Source organism: Puma concolor, chromosome D1 (assembly GCF_028749965.1).
Source record: "Puma concolor isolate L17-30 chromosome D1, mPumCon1.1.hap2, whole genome shotgun sequence".
NCBI classification, from domain to species: Eukaryota; Metazoa; Chordata; class Mammalia; order Carnivora; family Felidae; genus Puma; species Puma concolor.
Genome location: NC_141676.1, coordinates 11,280,065 through 11,296,991, shown reverse-complemented (window position 1 = coordinate 11,296,991; position 16,927 = coordinate 11,280,065). Strand labels below are relative to the sequence as shown.

At 50.9% G+C, this 16,927-nt stretch overlaps 1 protein-coding gene, 1 long non-coding RNA gene and 1 other non-coding gene across 8 annotated transcripts in view; 1 reads left to right on the top strand and 2 right to left on the bottom strand.

Annotated features, from left to right (window-relative positions):
- Positions 1-1,831: 1,831 nt before the first annotated feature.
- LOC112852181 (uncharacterized) lies at positions 1,832-5,390 on the bottom strand. 3 transcript variants are annotated; one of them, XR_015240801.1, is made up of 3 exons: positions 4,604-5,390; positions 4,158-4,373; positions 1,832-2,129 (listed from the first exon to the last, which is right to left on the bottom strand). It is a non-coding gene; the product is annotated as an uncharacterized LOC112852181 (long non-coding RNA). The 3 variants fall into 3 exon arrangements; XR_015240799.1 differs by having other exon boundaries at positions 4,158-4,347; XR_015240800.1 differs by having other exon boundaries at positions 1,833-2,129; positions 4,220-4,347.
- Positions 3,445-3,554, bottom strand: LOC112852206 (U6 spliceosomal RNA). The gene has a single exon (XR_003222841.2). It is a non-coding gene; the product is annotated as a U6 spliceosomal RNA (small nuclear RNA).
- Positions 5,391-5,416: 26 nt separating the features above from the next.
- Positions 5,417-16,927, top strand: part of STX3 (syntaxin 3) — a 45,593-nt gene continuing 34,082 nt past the window's right edge. For all 4 annotated transcript variants that reach the window (XM_086677320.1, XM_086677317.1, XM_086677318.1 and 1 more), the window contains exon 1: positions 5,417-5,549. In XM_086677320.1, the coding sequence (XP_086533446.1) occupies positions 5,520-5,549 (30 nt within the window). In that variant the 5' untranslated portion in view covers positions 5,417-5,519. The remainder of the gene's footprint in view (positions 5,550-16,927) is intronic.

Below are 16,927 nucleotides of genomic sequence, written 5' to 3'. Positions count from 1 at the left end.
TTCCTCAGAGAGAAGAGAGGGGGACCCCCAGGGAGCCTGTGTGTTAGTAGCCAACTATTCTTTGGTTTGTTCTCCAAATATTTGCATTCTACCTACTTCGTAGTAGGCCTGGGAGGTGAATAACATTGGTTTGTTGCTCTTAAGCTCATGGGCTAGCCAGGGACACAGATGGATAAGCAGCTAGGTACAAGACAGGACGTGCTTTATTGCTTTATTTATTTAAGTTTATTTGAGAGAGAGTGTGCATGTGCGAGTGGGGGAAGGGCAGAGAGAGAGAGAGTGAGAGACGGGGGGTGAGGGGGGAGAGAGAGAGAGAGAGAGAGAGAGAGAGAGAGAGAATCACAAGCAGGCTCCAGACTGCCAGTGCAGAACCTGTTGTGGGGCTTGAACTCGCAAACCACAAGATCATGACCTGAGCCGAAGTCGGGCGCTTAACAACGGAGCCAGGGTGTGCTTTAAAAAGAGGTCTGAACAAGTTGTGCAGAGGCAGGCAGCGGGGCCACGGGGCCACGTGAGGTTTGGGTTTTGAAGGAGGAGCACGGATCTGTTAGACGTGAAAAGGATTAAGGGCCTGTTAGGCAGAGTTAGGTGGGAAATCCTTGGTGCATCTGGCTCAGAGAGGAGGTGGGCATTCGGTGAGGCTAACGAGGGGCTGTGCATGTCATGGAGGGCATGGGGCCTGGGGCCAGATTGGGCAAAGGCCTGAATACCATTCCAAGAAGAGTCTGTACTCCCTACTCGTTGTAATGAGAAGCTACTGATGAGTTTCCATCAGAAGAAAGACGTAATGGAGGCACATCATAAGAAGATTCGCTTACTAAATTTGGTAAACCTTAACCGAACGCCTGATACATTTGTGGCCCTGGGCCTGGCTCTGGGTCCACATCAGCGAAGACAAAAGACAAGGCTGCTGTCCTCAGAGCTTACAGAAGGCGCGCGAGGCAGACCAGTGGCCAGGTAATTCATAGCGTGGTAGGGGCTACGATAAAGCGCAGGGTGTCACCAGAGGCATGTTTGAGGGACACTAACTCCATCCTAGAGGGGGAGACTTTTACTCTGAGGCCTGGAGAATGTACCAGCGGTGTCCTGGACGAGCATGGGGGAGAAGAGAGCTCTCTGAGAAAGTGACGCAGCCTAACTCTGGCATTGATTTGGGATCCGAACTATGTACTAGGTAGGCATTGAGAGGACTGCCAGTCTTCATTCTGCCGTGTCATCCCCTCACTGTGAGCGTGGGCTGCACCCAGTGAGTAACTTCCAATGAACAGATACAGCCTAAATGACGTCACAGCTGAGATTAGGTTCAAAAGTGCTTTGGCTTCCATCTCTCCCTCTCGCCTGCCTGTTCTGATGGAAACCAGCTGCCATGTTGTGAGCTGCCCTGTGGAGAGGCGTCACCTGTCGTGCAGTGGGCTCTGGAGGTCCAGAAGGGGTAAGGCCCACTCCCTTCCTCCGATGGGAACGAAGTAGGCTTGGAGGGAGGAGAGAGAAGGAAGCGGAGTTGCCAAACGCCAGGAGCCTCTGGTTGGCCTGTAGAGGTGAAACTGAGTGTCGGCTGGTTTTACACATAGCCAAAATGCAAACACTTGAGTGGATTTGGGCTCTGTTTGTTTAACGGGGAAACAGCTACACCAAAACACAGCAGATGGGAAACGAAGTTCCACCGTGGGGCAGAAGAATAAAAATACATCAGTTGGGGCTCTGACTAAGCCTGGAACCTCAAGTCCCCGTCCACACCTACGTGGAGACCCTAGAGTCCACTTGGGCTCAACATCAAGAGTCTTTTTCACCAGCCCCTGGACTCCCCTTGCCCAGGTACCATATTCCAGTTACTTGACTTTTTCATTTCATTTTGTTTTTAAATTTTTTAACATTTATTGATTTTTGAGAGAGAGAGAGAGAGAGAGACAGAGCACAAGTTGGGGAAGGGAGAGAGAGAGGGAGACACAGAATCCGAAGCAGGCTCTGTGTTCTGAGCTGTCAGCACAGAGCCTGATGTAGGGCTCGAACTCACGGAGTGCGAGATCATGACCTGAGCCGAAGTCCAACAGTTAACAGACTGAGCCACCCAGGCGCCCCGACTTTTTCATTTCTTGTATACAGCTAGCAGGTAGAATCCAAACTTCTGCCTGTCAGGGAAGAGCAAATATTAATATGCTACCAGAAAATAAACAAAATGGGGTTCATGCCTAACAAAAGTTTTAAAGAAAGCTTGATGCCTCTAAGTACCTCCCTGCAGTTGAGAGGGCTCTTTGCCCTATTTTCAACATTTTTAAAAAGTTTAAGGGAAATGATACAGTCATTTCTGTTATGGCTCCCTAGGCTAACCAAAAGGTTATTGTACTTTTTCTTGGAATCATCTCATAGGAAATCAAATTTCTTTTTGGTTTCCAAGTTTTATTGAGATATAATTAACACGTGACATGGTATTAGTTTAAGGTTACAGCATAATGACTTGAGATATATAGAGACAGCAAGAACGATCACCACAGTAAGTTTAGTTAACATCTATCACCTCACATAGTTACAATTTTTTTTTTTTTTTTTGTGTGATGAGAAGTTTTAAGTCTATCATCTTAGTGACTTTCAAATGCACAGTACATTCTTGTTAACTCTAGTCACCATGTTCTACGTTACACCCCCAGGACTTATAACTGGAAGTGTGTATCTTTTGACCTCCTTCACCATGTTGCTCCCCACCCCCTACCCCCCCACCTCTGGCAACCACCACTCTGTTCTCTGCGTCTGAGTTTGAGGAATCCAAATTTCTGATTCCCCAGGAAATATATTTTGTGAAGGATATGAAATCTTTTAAAACAAGAGATCCATCAATGAAAACAAAGCCTATAGGATACTCTTGATCTTGGAAAGGTTGGGAACCACAAGTTTTGATCAACCTCCTTATTTCACAGATGAGAAAACAGGTTGTGTGGTGTTAAGTGTTAAGTTTTGTGGCAGAAACTCTGCCTACAACTCGGGCCTCCCGGCTACATATATCAGCGATCATTCTCCAGCCCCATAGCAACTCTCCCTTCATGGAAAGCCCATCTTGTGAAGGACAGGTTACACTTCTTAATGTTTGGGCAAAGGCAAGGAACAATAAACAGTGGTGGAAATTATAGGGAGGGAAATTTTTGTTTTGTAGAGCAAAAAAAAAAAAAAAATTTTGTTTTTTTTTTAAACAGTTGGAACTGTTCAATCGGGAAAGATGCTTTCTTGAGAGTGTCTGGAAAAATTGTGAAACAGTTAAAATGGAAAAAAAAAAGCTTACTGGGTGTCAGATGGTGTGGTAGGCCTTTCTGGATTATCTGCATTTATTTATGTATGTTTATTTATTTTGAGAGATAGAGCACAAGTGGGGGAAGGGCAGAGAGAGAAGGGGAGAGGATCTGAAGTGGGCTCTGTGCTGACAGCAGAGAGCCCAATGCGGGGGGGGGGGGGGGGGGGGATATGGAAGCTTCATGAATTTGTGTGTCATCCTTGTGCAGGGGCCATGCTAATCTTCTCTATATCGTATATCTATATTTTAGTATATGTGCTGCCCAAAGGAGCACTGGGTTATCTGTTTTTATTAATGGTCTGTGCCTCCTATGGTCCTGTAACTATTTTACAATTCTGTAGATCGTAGAAAACTGCTAGTAATGCACATAGTTCTTTTCCATGGAGATGCAAACAAAATCTGTTTGAGGTGCCATTGATCTCCTCCCACCCCTGGAAGTCGGTTTTGCATTTAACGTATTCATTTCAGCATTCCTGATGGCCTGCCTGTGTAAGTGTCTGTTTTTTGGGTCCTTCTGTAAACAGGTTTTTCACACTTTACTCGTTCCCTCATTAATTAATGAGTCAAATAAAATCTCTGATGTGTGTTCACTTTATAGTTGTCTGAGAGTCATGATTTTTTTCTTTTGAAAACAATTCTCTTTAACCAGGAGGTCTTGGATGTTCCATCCCTGGATGTGTTCAGGCAGGTGGTGTGGCCATCCTTGATCCTTATACCAGACTCCTATGGCTCTTTCCAGACTTTAATGTAAAGAGTTGTTCACATCTCTGTTTCCCTCAGGAGACTCTCTTTTCCTGAGGAGGGGGACCCAGCTAATGTATGCGCACTAACAAAAATTTGTTAAGGGAAGGGGAAATACGGTGTGCGATTTACTCACCTTTTCCATTTAGGACCACCAGGGGGAGCAGAAGCCTTCCTTTACTAATGTCGGGAACCCACCTAGGGAGCGTCCGGGGTGGAAGGAAGTGTAGCCCAAAGGAGGATCAGGGACGAGAAAAAGTTCATCCAGCCCGACTGCTTACGACCGTATCTTTATGGGAGGAGATGAAGTCAGCCTGGAGCACGCACTAAGATCGCAGAGGAGGGCAAAGTTCTGTTAGAATTACGAAAATATTTACAGCCTTTTAACCTGAATACACAGAGCACATTCTTGTCGTGACTTGAGAATTCAGTCTTCGGACTGCCACTCCCACTTACTGAGCGCCGCCCTCTGCTGGATAGGTCGGTGGTTCCCAAGGAGGAAGATGAACGGGGAAGAGGGAAGAAAGGGAGGGAAGGGGCGGCGCAAAGACCCCGCCCACCTTTTCGGTAGACCCATCCCACCTGGCAGTCCACACCTCGTAGGAACGAAGACGGCTTCGGCTTGACAAACAAACAGTTCGTGACACAGACATCTCGATCTTACCACCCCGGTTCTGTGCGGTGCGAACCAGACCCCTCCGGAAACGGAATCCTCTAGAGAAACCGCAACCCCCAAAGTTGTACAGATTATTAGCGGCAGGTGCTGCCTCCAACGTTGGACTCCTTCCATTTCTCGGAGGGGTCGCGATTGCGACCAGTGTCAAATCCAGAGTCTTCGCCGCCGCCCCGCCGCACCCCCGGTTATTTCCTCCAAGAAAGAACACGCGCCCCCAGCGGTATCCCGCAGTCCCCCGGACGGCCAGCTCCGTCCCTTGGAGCGCCCTTCCTCGGTTGCGGGGGGTGGGGGGGGGGGGGGAAGAGGGACGCCTGGCTCTCCCTCCCACCTGCTAGGCGCACAGCGTTCTCAGTCCCCGGGACAGTGTGCGGCCGGGCCCGACACAGCCCGGTGCAGGCCGCGAGCGGCCGTCGGGGGAAAAGGAGGGGGTCTCCCTCGGGCCCGCCCTTTTCCCTGGACTCCCCCGCCCTCCCCCCCGCGCCGGAGCCGGAGCCGCCCGAGCGGAGGGCCCTTTAAGGAGGAGCGCGGGGCGCGGCGCAGGTGAGGGGCGGGCCCGCCGGGCGGATCTGCGCTGCGCGCCGGCGCCGGCCCGGGAGCCGGATTTGGAGAGCGCGGCGCCGGCGGGGCCGCAGGGGGCGGCGCGGCGGAGCCTCCCGTGGCCTCGGACGCTCCTCCTAGCCCGCGGCCGCCGCCCGCCTCCGCCTGCCCCTCCAGCTCCTTCGCCCCGACCCGGCCGGCCGCCCGCCCGCCACTTCCGGCCGCTCACCTGGGACGCGCTCACCTGGGACGCGCTCACCTGCCTCCGGGCGCCTGGGCAGCAGGATGAAGGACCGACTGGAGCAGCTGAAGGCCGTGAGTCCCGCCGCACCCGGGAACTGTTGGGCCGGGGGCAGCAGCTGCGCGGGAGAGGGCCTTCCCTATGTTCCCCAAATCCGGGCTAGAGGGGGGACCCCGCGCCAGGCCTGCGCCCCCGGAGCTCCCGCCGCATCCGCGCCCCTTCCCCACCCCCGCCCCTCCGCTTCAGGGTCAGGTGCCAGTGATTCATCCCTGGGTTGTGATTTCCTTGGATGCCTCCCTCCCCTCCCCACAAGCTGGACAGTTTCAGTTCAGAGCTGGGGTCTGCGGGTGGGGGTTCTTTGAGTCCAGAGGAGTTAGTTCTCTGTGAGGTCAGGGGTCACCTCTACCAGCCTGCTACCTGGCAGTATGCCCAGGATCAGCCTCCTCCTACCCTCCTTGTCTCCCTTGGGGGGCGGGGAGGGGGCGCCGAGTACGGCTGCCCCTCCCCCAGGACCTGCTCAGAGCCCCTGGGTGACCTCCTGAGCTGTGAGCTGGTCACGTGCCAGGATGGGCCCAGCACCTCGCCACCCTGAGGTCTATAATTATTAATTTCTCCCTTATCCTCCGGACAGCTGTGGTCAGGGCAAAGGATCTGAATGAAGGTAGACCGCCTCCAGTCCTACTGCACAAAAGCCGTAAAACCCGGAGCTACTTAGTCTTTTGAGCCTGTGTTTCCTTGTCTGTCAAACGGGGATGATCATCCCTTAGAGATTTGCTATGAGATCAAATGACATAATGGGACTTGATATAGAGGATGGTTAAAGCTTGGGTTTTTGAGTCATTGACTCACGTAACAAATAATTACCGAGTACATTCTATGGGGCAGGCCCGGTGCTCAGCCCTGGGAATTGGGGGACACAGGCTCTGTCTATATGGAATTTTAAATGTAGCCTTTGATAGAGACAAAGCAGTCCCTCTTCTTGGGAGCTTGTGAGAAGTGCGAGGCTTCAGCCCCTGACTGCACCCACAAAATCAGTCTGATTGCTCTCGAATCTCCCCAGGGGATGCAAGAACACATGAAAGTTTGGGAAGCTTGGGAATGGATAGAACTGGGGTTGCCTCCTGGCTACACCGATTACTGGCTGTCCCTCCACCTCTGAGCCTAAGTTTTCAGGTCTGTGAAGTGTGTGGTTGTAAGGACTAAAAGCAAGAGCACACAGAGCCCTTTGCGTGATGCAGGGTACGTGTGGGATGAATAGGTGGTAAATATGCTGATAGCTGTAAAAGCTCCTCGGGCAAAAATACAGGCCTTGTTCAAGGCACTGCTGAGATACTGTTACAGTGGCTTTTCTTTCTCTTCCCTTATCCTGGGTAAGACCTTTCGCTCCTTTCACCTGCTCTGGGTCATAATGCTGCAGAGGAGGTGAGGGTGATGGGGAAGTGAGAGAAGAAAAAGGGCAGCTACAGATGGGGGGGGGGGAGGGAGCCGGGGAGGGAGCCTCCCTGCCTCCTGCCCGCTCTTTGTCATTGAAGCTTCATAACATCGCCTTTACTGACAGGACAGATTTTATTGCCCCTGTTTTTTATACAAGAGGCAAGTAGAGCTCAGCTTGGGTAGGAGGGGTGTCGCGGTTCCCAGGGCTGGTCAGGGCACAGCCCGGAGAGGAACCCAGGCTCCTGACGCTCTCCACCATACTCCTTCCCTGAGGCTCGCTGGAAAGGAAAGAGGAGTGTGGTTTTGAAGATCTTCCCAGCAATCATAAAACAGTGCGGAACTGAACGGCAGGCCCAGGCGACTCCCTTCCGTGCGTTAGGAAACCCATTTCCAGAGGAAGATAGCCCACCGCCCCTGTCAAGCCCACGGTCAACAAATAGCAAAGAACTCTTGAGTTCTGAGCATCAGTTCAGTTTGCCAGGAAAGCCAAGCAAGTCCCCTGGCTTCCCCGAGCGTCCGGGCGGGGCTTTACCTCTGGGGAAGGGAAAAGTCACACTGGGGACTGGGCACTTGTGGGGTGATGTTCTGAAATCACAGGTTTTGGAGCAGGGGCATGGCTGGTGGTGCCCAGCAAAGAGGACCAGGCTGCAGGTTCAAAGGTTCTGATTGTTGCCTTGCTACTTAATAGCTGTGTTCCTTTGTACCCCCTCTGCTTCTCTGTTCCCCTTTTGTAAAACAAGAAGTTTGGTTCATCTCAGAACCCCCTCTTGGCAATACTGATGTCTTGCCCTGGACCATTGTTCACGTTTGTATGGGTTTTGGTTTCTAGTCCACCCCCCACCTCTGGGTGAGAGATGCCTTCACTGCAACAAGATAACCATCCCTCTGCTTACTTTCATCAATAAAAAACGTTGGTTACCCCGCATGAAACCAGTTTCACACTGAACAGCCTGTGTAATCTCCTCTGTGGCATCTTTCTAAACCTTTGGGGGAGGCGAGGTGATAACTGGGGGAGGGTGGTCATGTGCAGGAGATTAGCCTTCCTCTGTGTGGGTATCAGAAGTAGATGTGAAGTTGACGGGTCAAAATAAGGATTCTCTGCGTGAAAGCATTCTCAGTAGTCAGAGCTGCCCAGGGACGGACTGGGGTGGCCAGAGAGGTTGGGAACTCTTAGGCCTGGGGCGAGGCAGGAAGCTTGTGGGGAGTTTGAGCAGCTCTCTGAGGGTGGAGAGGCAAACTGGTTTCAGGCCCTCATCCACCTTGCTGATACATGGTTCTCTAAAATGCTTTGTTGTGTGTGAACCTGTGTTAGGCACCATGAGGCTCTTGGGTTTCCAGGACCAAGGTCTCAGAGTTGCACCTGTAAAGTGGGTCATCGTACCTTCCCCATAGAGCCATTGTGGAGGTTGAATGAAATAATCCAAGATAATCACCCACCATTGTGCATGTGCCTTCCCCCAACTTGACCTGCCGGGAGCAGCATCCACACTGAAGGGGCACACCTTCCCGAGGCCATGGTCACAAGACCTGACTCATCTCTTGCGTTGCTCCTCCTGGTAGGCCTCCTCAGCAGCCTGCTTCTTCAGGGAGTAGGACAGGCATACCAGGAATGCACAGGGTCTACCCCCAGCCCGTCTCACAGGCTGATTTCTTACTAGCTGAACTTTGGATCTACGGAGTCCACACAATTCCCATCCAGGGACCTCTTGCCCGGCTCTCTTTTCATTCAGCAAACATTGACTGAGCACCTACTGTGGCCCAAGCCCCGCCTTAGGTGCCGGGTTATAATGGTGATTACCACCTATTCCTGGACCTTAGAAGTTCACAGTCAGATAGGGAGACGCACAAGAAACGGAAAATGATGATACCATCCTTGTGTTAGAAGCTACTGTGGGAAGACCCTGTCAAGTGGCCTCTGGGGACAAGACACTAGGGGGTGCAGGGTGTTTCCCAGAAGTGATGCTTGAGCTCAGGTCTCGTTAAGATCAAGTCCGATCTCTTCAAGGCACATAGAGTCTCCTGAGAGGCAGGGATCCTGGATTTTCTCAGCCACTGTCTCATTGGCGAGTGCTCCACTATTTCACCATGATAAGTGCTTTGGGACTTTCCTGTGCTGGGTGTGCTGATCCTCCTTTCTGACCTCTTCCTGCTGGATAGCATGTTATGCAGAATTACTACACAAGGTTCTGGTCTTTTTTTTTTTTTAATTTTTTTTTTTCAATGTTTATTTATTTTTGGGACAGAGAGAGACAGAGCATGAACGGGGGAGGGGCAGAGAGAGAGGGAGACACAGAATCGGAAACAGGCTCCAGTCTCCGAGCCATCAGCCCAGAGCCTGACGCGGGGCTCGAACTCACGGACCGTGAGATCGTGACCTGGCTGAAGTCGGACGCTTAACCGACTGCGCCACCCAGGCGCCCCGGTTCTGGTCTTAAAGAGTAAATGGTCATGTATGAAACAACTCGCAAATTAAAGGTAGATAATGATAGCAGAGAAGCCAGTGATGTCGGGTAGGGACAAGAGGGCAAGAACTTTGGACCCCCTGGAGTTGGTGTACGGAGGACTAGAAAGAACTTGGGGTACACCGGCCCCTCCAAGGCAAGTGCTAATAGGGATGCATGAATGAAATCAACCACCTGGAACTCTAAAAGGCCAGAGTAACTTTTTATTCATTCTGTTCTGTCTTGTCTCTTGCTGCATCCTGAAGGGCTCCTTGGCTTCCTGCTGCTTTTGACAGTCTGGATCTCTGTGGGATCAGAGTATAACCCCTCAGAATCATGGGGCTGTACTTCCCCTTAAAGCTCAATTCGTTTACTGCATAGATATTGGCCCCTGCTATGTGCCAGGTACTTTGGATCCTAACCAAATCTTAACATCCTGACTTGAGAATCTCTTCACTGAGATTCAACTTAAGACCCTTTTCATTGAGATTCTGTACTTTAGTGATAAGATTTCTCACTGGTCTGTGATTTCTTCCTGGGAGGATTCACCCCCGGGAGAGCAATTTAGCTGGAGCAGACTGGGAGGCCAGGCCGAGATGAGTTAACAGGGGATTGAGCAGGGATTATGGACTCATCAGGCTGAGGCCAGAAGAGAAAACGCTTGGACGAGGGAAGGGGATTAGTTTTATTTTTGTTCCTGTGAGTGAGGGGGGAGACCGGGGCCTGGCAGAAGCCAGGGTGCTCTCTCTCCCTTCTCCTACTGTCAAAATTCCTACCCATCTTCCAAAACGCATTCTTTCCACTTACCTCCCTGACTGCAGCCTAGAGTATTCTCCCTCATTCCAGCTGTGCATAAAGGGCTGTATATCGCTTTGCAGCAAATACCTTTCTGCTGTTAGGTTCATGGGGTTTTTGTCACCATGGAGTAGGCTTGAAACCACCTTCCTTTGTTTTTTCAAGAGTTGGACTCTTTGTCTCCTTAAGTTCTATTGTCCTTAAGATCGATGATTCTGGGGACACGTGGCTGGCTCAGTCTGTAGAGCTTGTGACTTTTTATCTTGGGGTTGTGAGTTCAAGCCTCACATTGGGTGTAGAGATTACTTAAAAATAAAATCTTAAAAAAAAAAAGGAGTGATGGTTCTATTCCTTGTTGTCATTGTGTCATCAACTGCAGTAAAATTGATCATTTATTGAGCAGCTACATACTATTTGATGGGACCTGTGTTAGGTGCCTTGCATTCGTTGTCTCTAATCCCTTCAACCACGCAAGGCAAGGTGCTGTTTTACATTATTCCCATTTCACAGGTAAGGAAATCGAGGCTCAGAGTTGATGGAGATCCCCAGCTGGGAAAAGTTGGGATCAAGATTGAACATGTCTGTCTTGCCTTTTTTTTTTTTTTTTTTCTATATATCTCCCTGCACTTTATTTGATCGTCTGCCCATCTACAATGCACACAGCCTGATGCAGTGACAGAAAGGGTATTCCTCTGGGGCCCCAGTGCCCTGAACTCTGCAGGGCAGTTATCTAGTAAATGTTTATCCGACTGATTATTGACTAATCGACAGCTTGGCCCTCCCACATCCCTTGCCCATCGTTGGGACTTACTCTTCCCTCTCTATTCCCTGTGGGGTGGAGCTGGGCAGCATTTACTCCGAGAGCCTGTGAATTTGCTAATGATGCCAGAGGTCACTGGTTCCATCTTCAAGGACAAGGGTGGCTGAATTCCAAGGCTCCTAGCTATTCCTAAACCCTTAGCCCACTACGTCATGGAGGATTGCCCCGTTCAGAAAGGCAATGAAGGAGAAGATGTGGGTGCCATGGTGAAAATCTAGCTACCCCATTTTTCCTCTGGCAAAATCTAATAACATCTTTCTTTTTAAAATTTTTTTAAAAAGTTTATGTATTTATTTTTGAGAGAAAGAAAGAATGAGTGAGCAGGGGAGGGGCAGAGAGAGAGAGAGAGAGAGAGAGAGAGAGAGAAAGAAAATCCCAAGCAGGCTCCATGCTGTCAGCACAGAGCCCGACACGGGGCTTGCAGTCACAAACCACGAGATCATGACCTGAGCTGAAACCAAGAGCTGGACGCTTAACTGACTGGAACACCCAGGTGCACCCAAATCTTAGGAGTCTCTCAACACTCAGTTCCAGTGTCACCACCACAGGGAAGCCCCCAGACCTTGAGCTGACAGCATTTACCACTCCACAAACTGTTTATCTTGGTTGATGTGTGACAGCAGCAGCCCAGGGTTTCAGAAGCCGCCTGCCCCATCCTTGTCTGCTGTGTGAGGGAGCACAGATCACGCAGGCCTCGTTCCCCCTGCACTTCCACGGCCCGGCTCACGGTGGGGAAGGCCGCAAACCACACTGTCCAGTGAGCAAATGGGGACGTTCTGCAGATGAGCTTACTTGGAGATTCTGTAGTCCCTGAGGGACCTTATCTGCAGCTGCTTTAATACCCGGCCTCTTCAGCAACCTGCTGAAGGCCAGCCTGCTTTCTGGCATTGGGCTGTTTCCACGGCAACGTCCCCCTGCCGGACGGGAGGGCTGCTGTAAATGCAGTTCAACCTAAAGGAGATCAGTGGAACACATCCTTTTGATTTTGGACGAATTTTAGACTTACAGGAAAGCCACAAAGGCAGCACAGGGAGTTCCTGTCCACCCCCACCTGGTTTCCTCCCTTGTTGACACCTTCCATTATGATGGTACGTTTGTCACAACCGAGGGATGCTTTAACGATCCTGATGTTGGCACGTTCCTATTCTCTGAACTCCGGACTTGATTTGGATTCCACTCATTTTCCCATGAACGGCCCTTTTCCTGATCTGGGGTCCCATCCAGGACACCCCGTTGCAGTTAGGTGTCTTGCTTTCTTAGCCTGCCCTGGCCTGTGTCCGCTTCTCAGGTGTTCCTTGTTTCCATGACCTTGTCCGTTTGTTCAGCTCGTGTGTTTTCATGCTTTGGAAGTGTGTTTCCAGTGGCCGGTGCAGGCGCTGGCTTGCGGCTGCCATTGGAGGCATCCCTCCGGGGTGGTAGACAGCAAGGGCTCAGCAGCCGGCTGCCCGGGCTCTCCCAGCTCCGGCACGCACCGTCTGTCCCATCTTGAGCAGGTTGCTTGACATCTTTATGTCTTAATTTTCTCAGCTGTAAGATGGGGAGGGTCCCCAGAAGATTGTAGAGATTAGATGGTACATATAAAGTGCATGTCCCGGAAGAATCCTCAGCTCCTGTGGAGTGCTCAATAGATGTTACCTAATACATAGTGAAGTGTTTTCTAGAAGGATCGTGATGGGAGGGGGCTTGGGCACAGGGGCTGAAAGGAAGTAGAGACGAGTAGAGAAGAAGAGGTTATTAGTCCCTCCATGCCTCGTCCCTGAGAACTGGAGGCTGTGGGGTATTGAGTGGCGGGGTTGAGACGGAGAGGAAGTCCGAAAAGAGCGCAGAAAGCTGGAGTAGGGGAGGAACAATGTTCCAGAAAGAAATCGTGGGCCAGTAAGAAGTCTTATCACTAAAGAACAGAAGCCCAATGAACTCTCCAGGAGGAAGCAGAAGATACTCTTTCAATGTCTTTGGCTCCTGGGATGAGAGAGAAAGCAGGAAAAAGGTGTGGTCTTCTTATTCCAGTGGCCTTCCCGGAGGTATCCTTTGGGTAATTTCACTCATCTTTCAAAACTTCCCCAAGGAGTCACCTTTGCACACATTATTATATATGCTTCCATCCTCCCCAGGCTCTGCCTTGGATTCAGGGAGGTTGGGCACCCGGTCTTCTTGTCTTAAGTGCTGTCCTCACTCACCATGTGGGGTTGTAATGACCTGTGTGCCTCCCATCGGAGACAGTGAGGTCCTGGAGAGCAGGGGCTGCTGAGTTTGGTCTCTGCATCTCTAGTGGCAAATAAATGCTGGTTGTTCAGTAAATACTGTTGGGTGAATGAATGAGCGAATGGATTGGACCTTGTAGTGGGAAGGAGAATGTGTGGGTATGGCGGTTGGTTACGAGACCCTACCATCTCTCTAAGTGAATGCACTGCGAACTCGGTGGGTTGGACCAGGTGTGGTTCCATCCTGTCTTTGTTCCATATTAGCCATGTGATTCTGGGTGAGTTAATCTCCCTACCTCAGATTCCTCACCTGTGTAGACAACATCTACACAGAGGATGTTTTTTTCCCTCCTGTTTTTCTTTTTTCTTTTTTTTTTAAAGTTATTTATTTTGAGAGAGAAAGAGAGAGAGAGGGAAGGAGGGAAGGGGGAAGGAGAGAGAGAGGGGGACAGAGAATCCCACAATCCTGGGGTCACAACCAGAGCCGAAATCAAAAGTCAGACACTTAACCGACTGAGCCACACAGGCACCCCTCCCTCCTCCTTTTCTTTCCATAAACTTCCATCCCTTTTTGCTGTTCCTTCTCAGACCTAGCTCAGGTCCTGAGAAGCAAAAACAGGTAGGAATTAACATGGCACCTGGGGATGAAGTTTGATGATTTTTCTATGCAACAAACAGAATGCAAAGTGTCTTCAAACACACGTGGAAGATTAAAAAATACTGACTGTGTATAATGATACAAAGAAGTGTCCAGTTGCACAGAATATTAAGTCCAGTAGGCTATGTTTCCTGACGATGGCATAATAAAATTAACAATACAATAATAGCCCTCCCAGAGGAGGTAGCCCTCCTTAACGTCCTTTGGAAATTGAAAATGCCTTTCTAACCAGCTCTTGAGTTAAAAAGAAGTCAGAATGGGGGCACCTGGGTGGCTCAGTCAGTTGAGTGTCCAACTCTGGATTTTGGTTCAGGTCATGATCCCAGACTCGTGAGAGATCAAGCTCTGTGCGGAGCGTGGAGCCTGCTTGTGAAAAGGGAAGTGTCCCCTTGTTTCACAGGGAGAGAGGACAGTGTGGGAGGGAGACGGGGGGCGGGGGGGGGGGGGGGTCAAGAGAAGGGTAGGCACACTCTTTAAGTGGGGAGCAGAGAACGCCGAGTACTTGTTGAGAGCTGCTTACTCAGAATCTGTGGCTCTTTTAATTGAAGAAGAGGGACTGGGAAAACCAGACGTTGGGCAGTGTGTCACCGGCGTGTGTGTGTGCGTGTGTGTGTGTGTGCTTGGAACCCTCGTAAGCCGTAGTGTTTGTTGTCTCTGGGAATCCGCAGACCCTTGCTGCAGAGGGAGGCAGGTGGGGGAGAGGGCAGCAGCGAGGAGGAAGGGCACACCGCGCTGTCTCTTTGAATTCATTGGGGTAAAGTCTGGGTTTATGAAGAGGCGCATGCGCCTCGAGCAGAGAGCTGTTCCCATGTGGAGGAGGGGCACAGACTCGTGCTCACCTGCTTGTGCCACGAGGGCCCCGCCTCCGCCAGCCACAATCCTTTAATACCCCCGCTGCCGGCCATTAAGGACCAGATGTCCCTTCGCAGCCCAGACTGCTTGCTGGTGCCTTTCCCTCACCCCAGAATGTTCCCGAGAGCTCCGGGGCCTTCCGTCTTGTCCGGGGACCCCCGAGGAGTAAATGGGCGTCATCGTCATCCGCGATGGCTCCCTTTTCCTTCCTTTGTCCCGTCCTTCTGTCTTGCTGCTCTGATTTGTAGGATCCTCGAGGAATTGCGGTGATTTAAACTTAGACTGCAGCAGGTTGTTTGTCTTAAAATCTCTAACGGAAGTATAGTGGGCGCACAACGTTACACCAGTTTCAGGCGTAGGACACGGTGATTTGACAAGCCTGTGTTATGCAGCGCTCACCACGGTGTCACCACACGACGGAATTACCCTGGTGACTGTATTCCCTATGCCATACCTTTCATCCCCGTGACTTATTTTTATAAAATAAATAAAATGAAAATGAAAGTTTGTACCTGGAAAAGGAGCAGTGGGATTTTTTTTCTCTCTCTTTTTTTAAATGTTTGTTTATTTTTGAGAGAGTGTAAGTGGGCGAGGCGCAGAGAGAGGGGGACAGAGGATCCAAAGCGGGTTCCTTGCTGACAGGCTGACAGCAGCGAGCCCGATGCGAGGCTCGAACTGACAGCCGCGAGATCATGTCCTGAGCTGAAGTGGGACGCTCAACCGACTGAGCCACCCAGGCGCCCCCCTTCCCCTCTTCTTGAGAAGGCATCCATTTGTTTACAGCAGTGGTTTCTTGGTTAGCTAAGCTTGCTGGTTTGCTTGCTTGCTTACTTCCTTTTTTCTTCTTTTCTTTGCTCTGTTGACAACAGGACTTTCTTCAAATGAAGTGTTACATTCAGCCCCAGTGTATAAAGCAGACAGAAGGGAAGCTACACAGATTTAAGAGTGGGGAAGGGCCCACCTGCCTGCCTCCCCACTCCCTGGCTTCCCTGGCTGGTTTCTGAGGCTCATCTGAAGTGTCCTGGGGTTCCACAAAGCTGCACTGGAAAGCTAAGCTCCTTACTTGGCGAGAAAGCCCAGGCTTAGTGCAGACAAGTGCCCAGCTTTCCGCAGGGCTGGGCTGCTGCTCTCCTTGGCTCCTGGTCACTCTTGGGATGGGCCGCTTTGGGAAGGTGCAGGGGGGTAACAAGGGCTTAGGACAGACAAGCGAAGTTCGAGCCCAGACTCTGCCAACCAGTGGCTGGGAGCCCTTGGATAACCTCTAGGGTGTTGTGGCCACCCAGCATCTGGTAGGGACTCTATGGGTGGCAAATGCTTTTTACTCAAGAAGCTAACGGAAGGGACCCACATCAGATAGACGGAGAATGATGGAGAAGGCAGTTGAGAGAAAGGCAGTGAATGCTGAGTAAGAGGAAGCACAGCAAAAGCCCCTTCATGCTGCGTGCCGGGCCCCTGAACACTCCCACTCTGCAGAGAGGAGGTCATGGTCCTGGCAGCCCTCACGAGACTGTGGGGCACATTTGAGAGGCAGGGATGGGTGCTAGATACAGGGCTCTGTGTCAGTGCTGCCCGCTGGCCCACGTCCCATCTCCTGGTGGGAGAGGCATCATGGGGCTGGGGGTGGGGGAGAGGAAGTGAGCGGCTGAACTCGTGGTTCTCACTGTTCCTTCTGCGGCCGATGTAGCTACTGCAACGTTCCTATTACCACACGCCTTGATTCTCTGATAAAGATGCCCAAGTTCTTTTCTCAGCTGTGCTCAGTCATGTGGGCCCAAGATAAAGGACACTGCATGCTTTCCTTGGCCTTGGGACTCCTGCGGCCTCAGCCTGAGAGAGCCTGGCTGTGTCAGAAGGGACAGGGAGTTTCCCCGGGATCAGTTAGACCCCCCTTTTGGAGAAGCCGGTTGGAAGTTCCAATGTCCCATGACTCCGGATCACCCATGATGGTGGCTTCTTCCTTGGACTCTCTCACTGGACTAAAGCTTGTGCTGTTGTAATTGATGTTGTGATGTTATATTTTTGGAAACAGCACAGCACGGTGGGAAAGGCTCTGCATGGGAAGATGGGAATCAAGAAACCTGGGTTCTACTCCTGGCCATCAGTAGCTCATTGTTTGGCTGTGGGCCTTGATTTGCCCCTCTCTCAGTGACAGAATTTGATGGTAGAATCTGTAAGGTTGCATTTAACTCTAAAAGTCCTGTACCTTTTTTGTTTGTTTTTGTTTTTTTGTTTTTCTTCTTTTTTCCCCCCT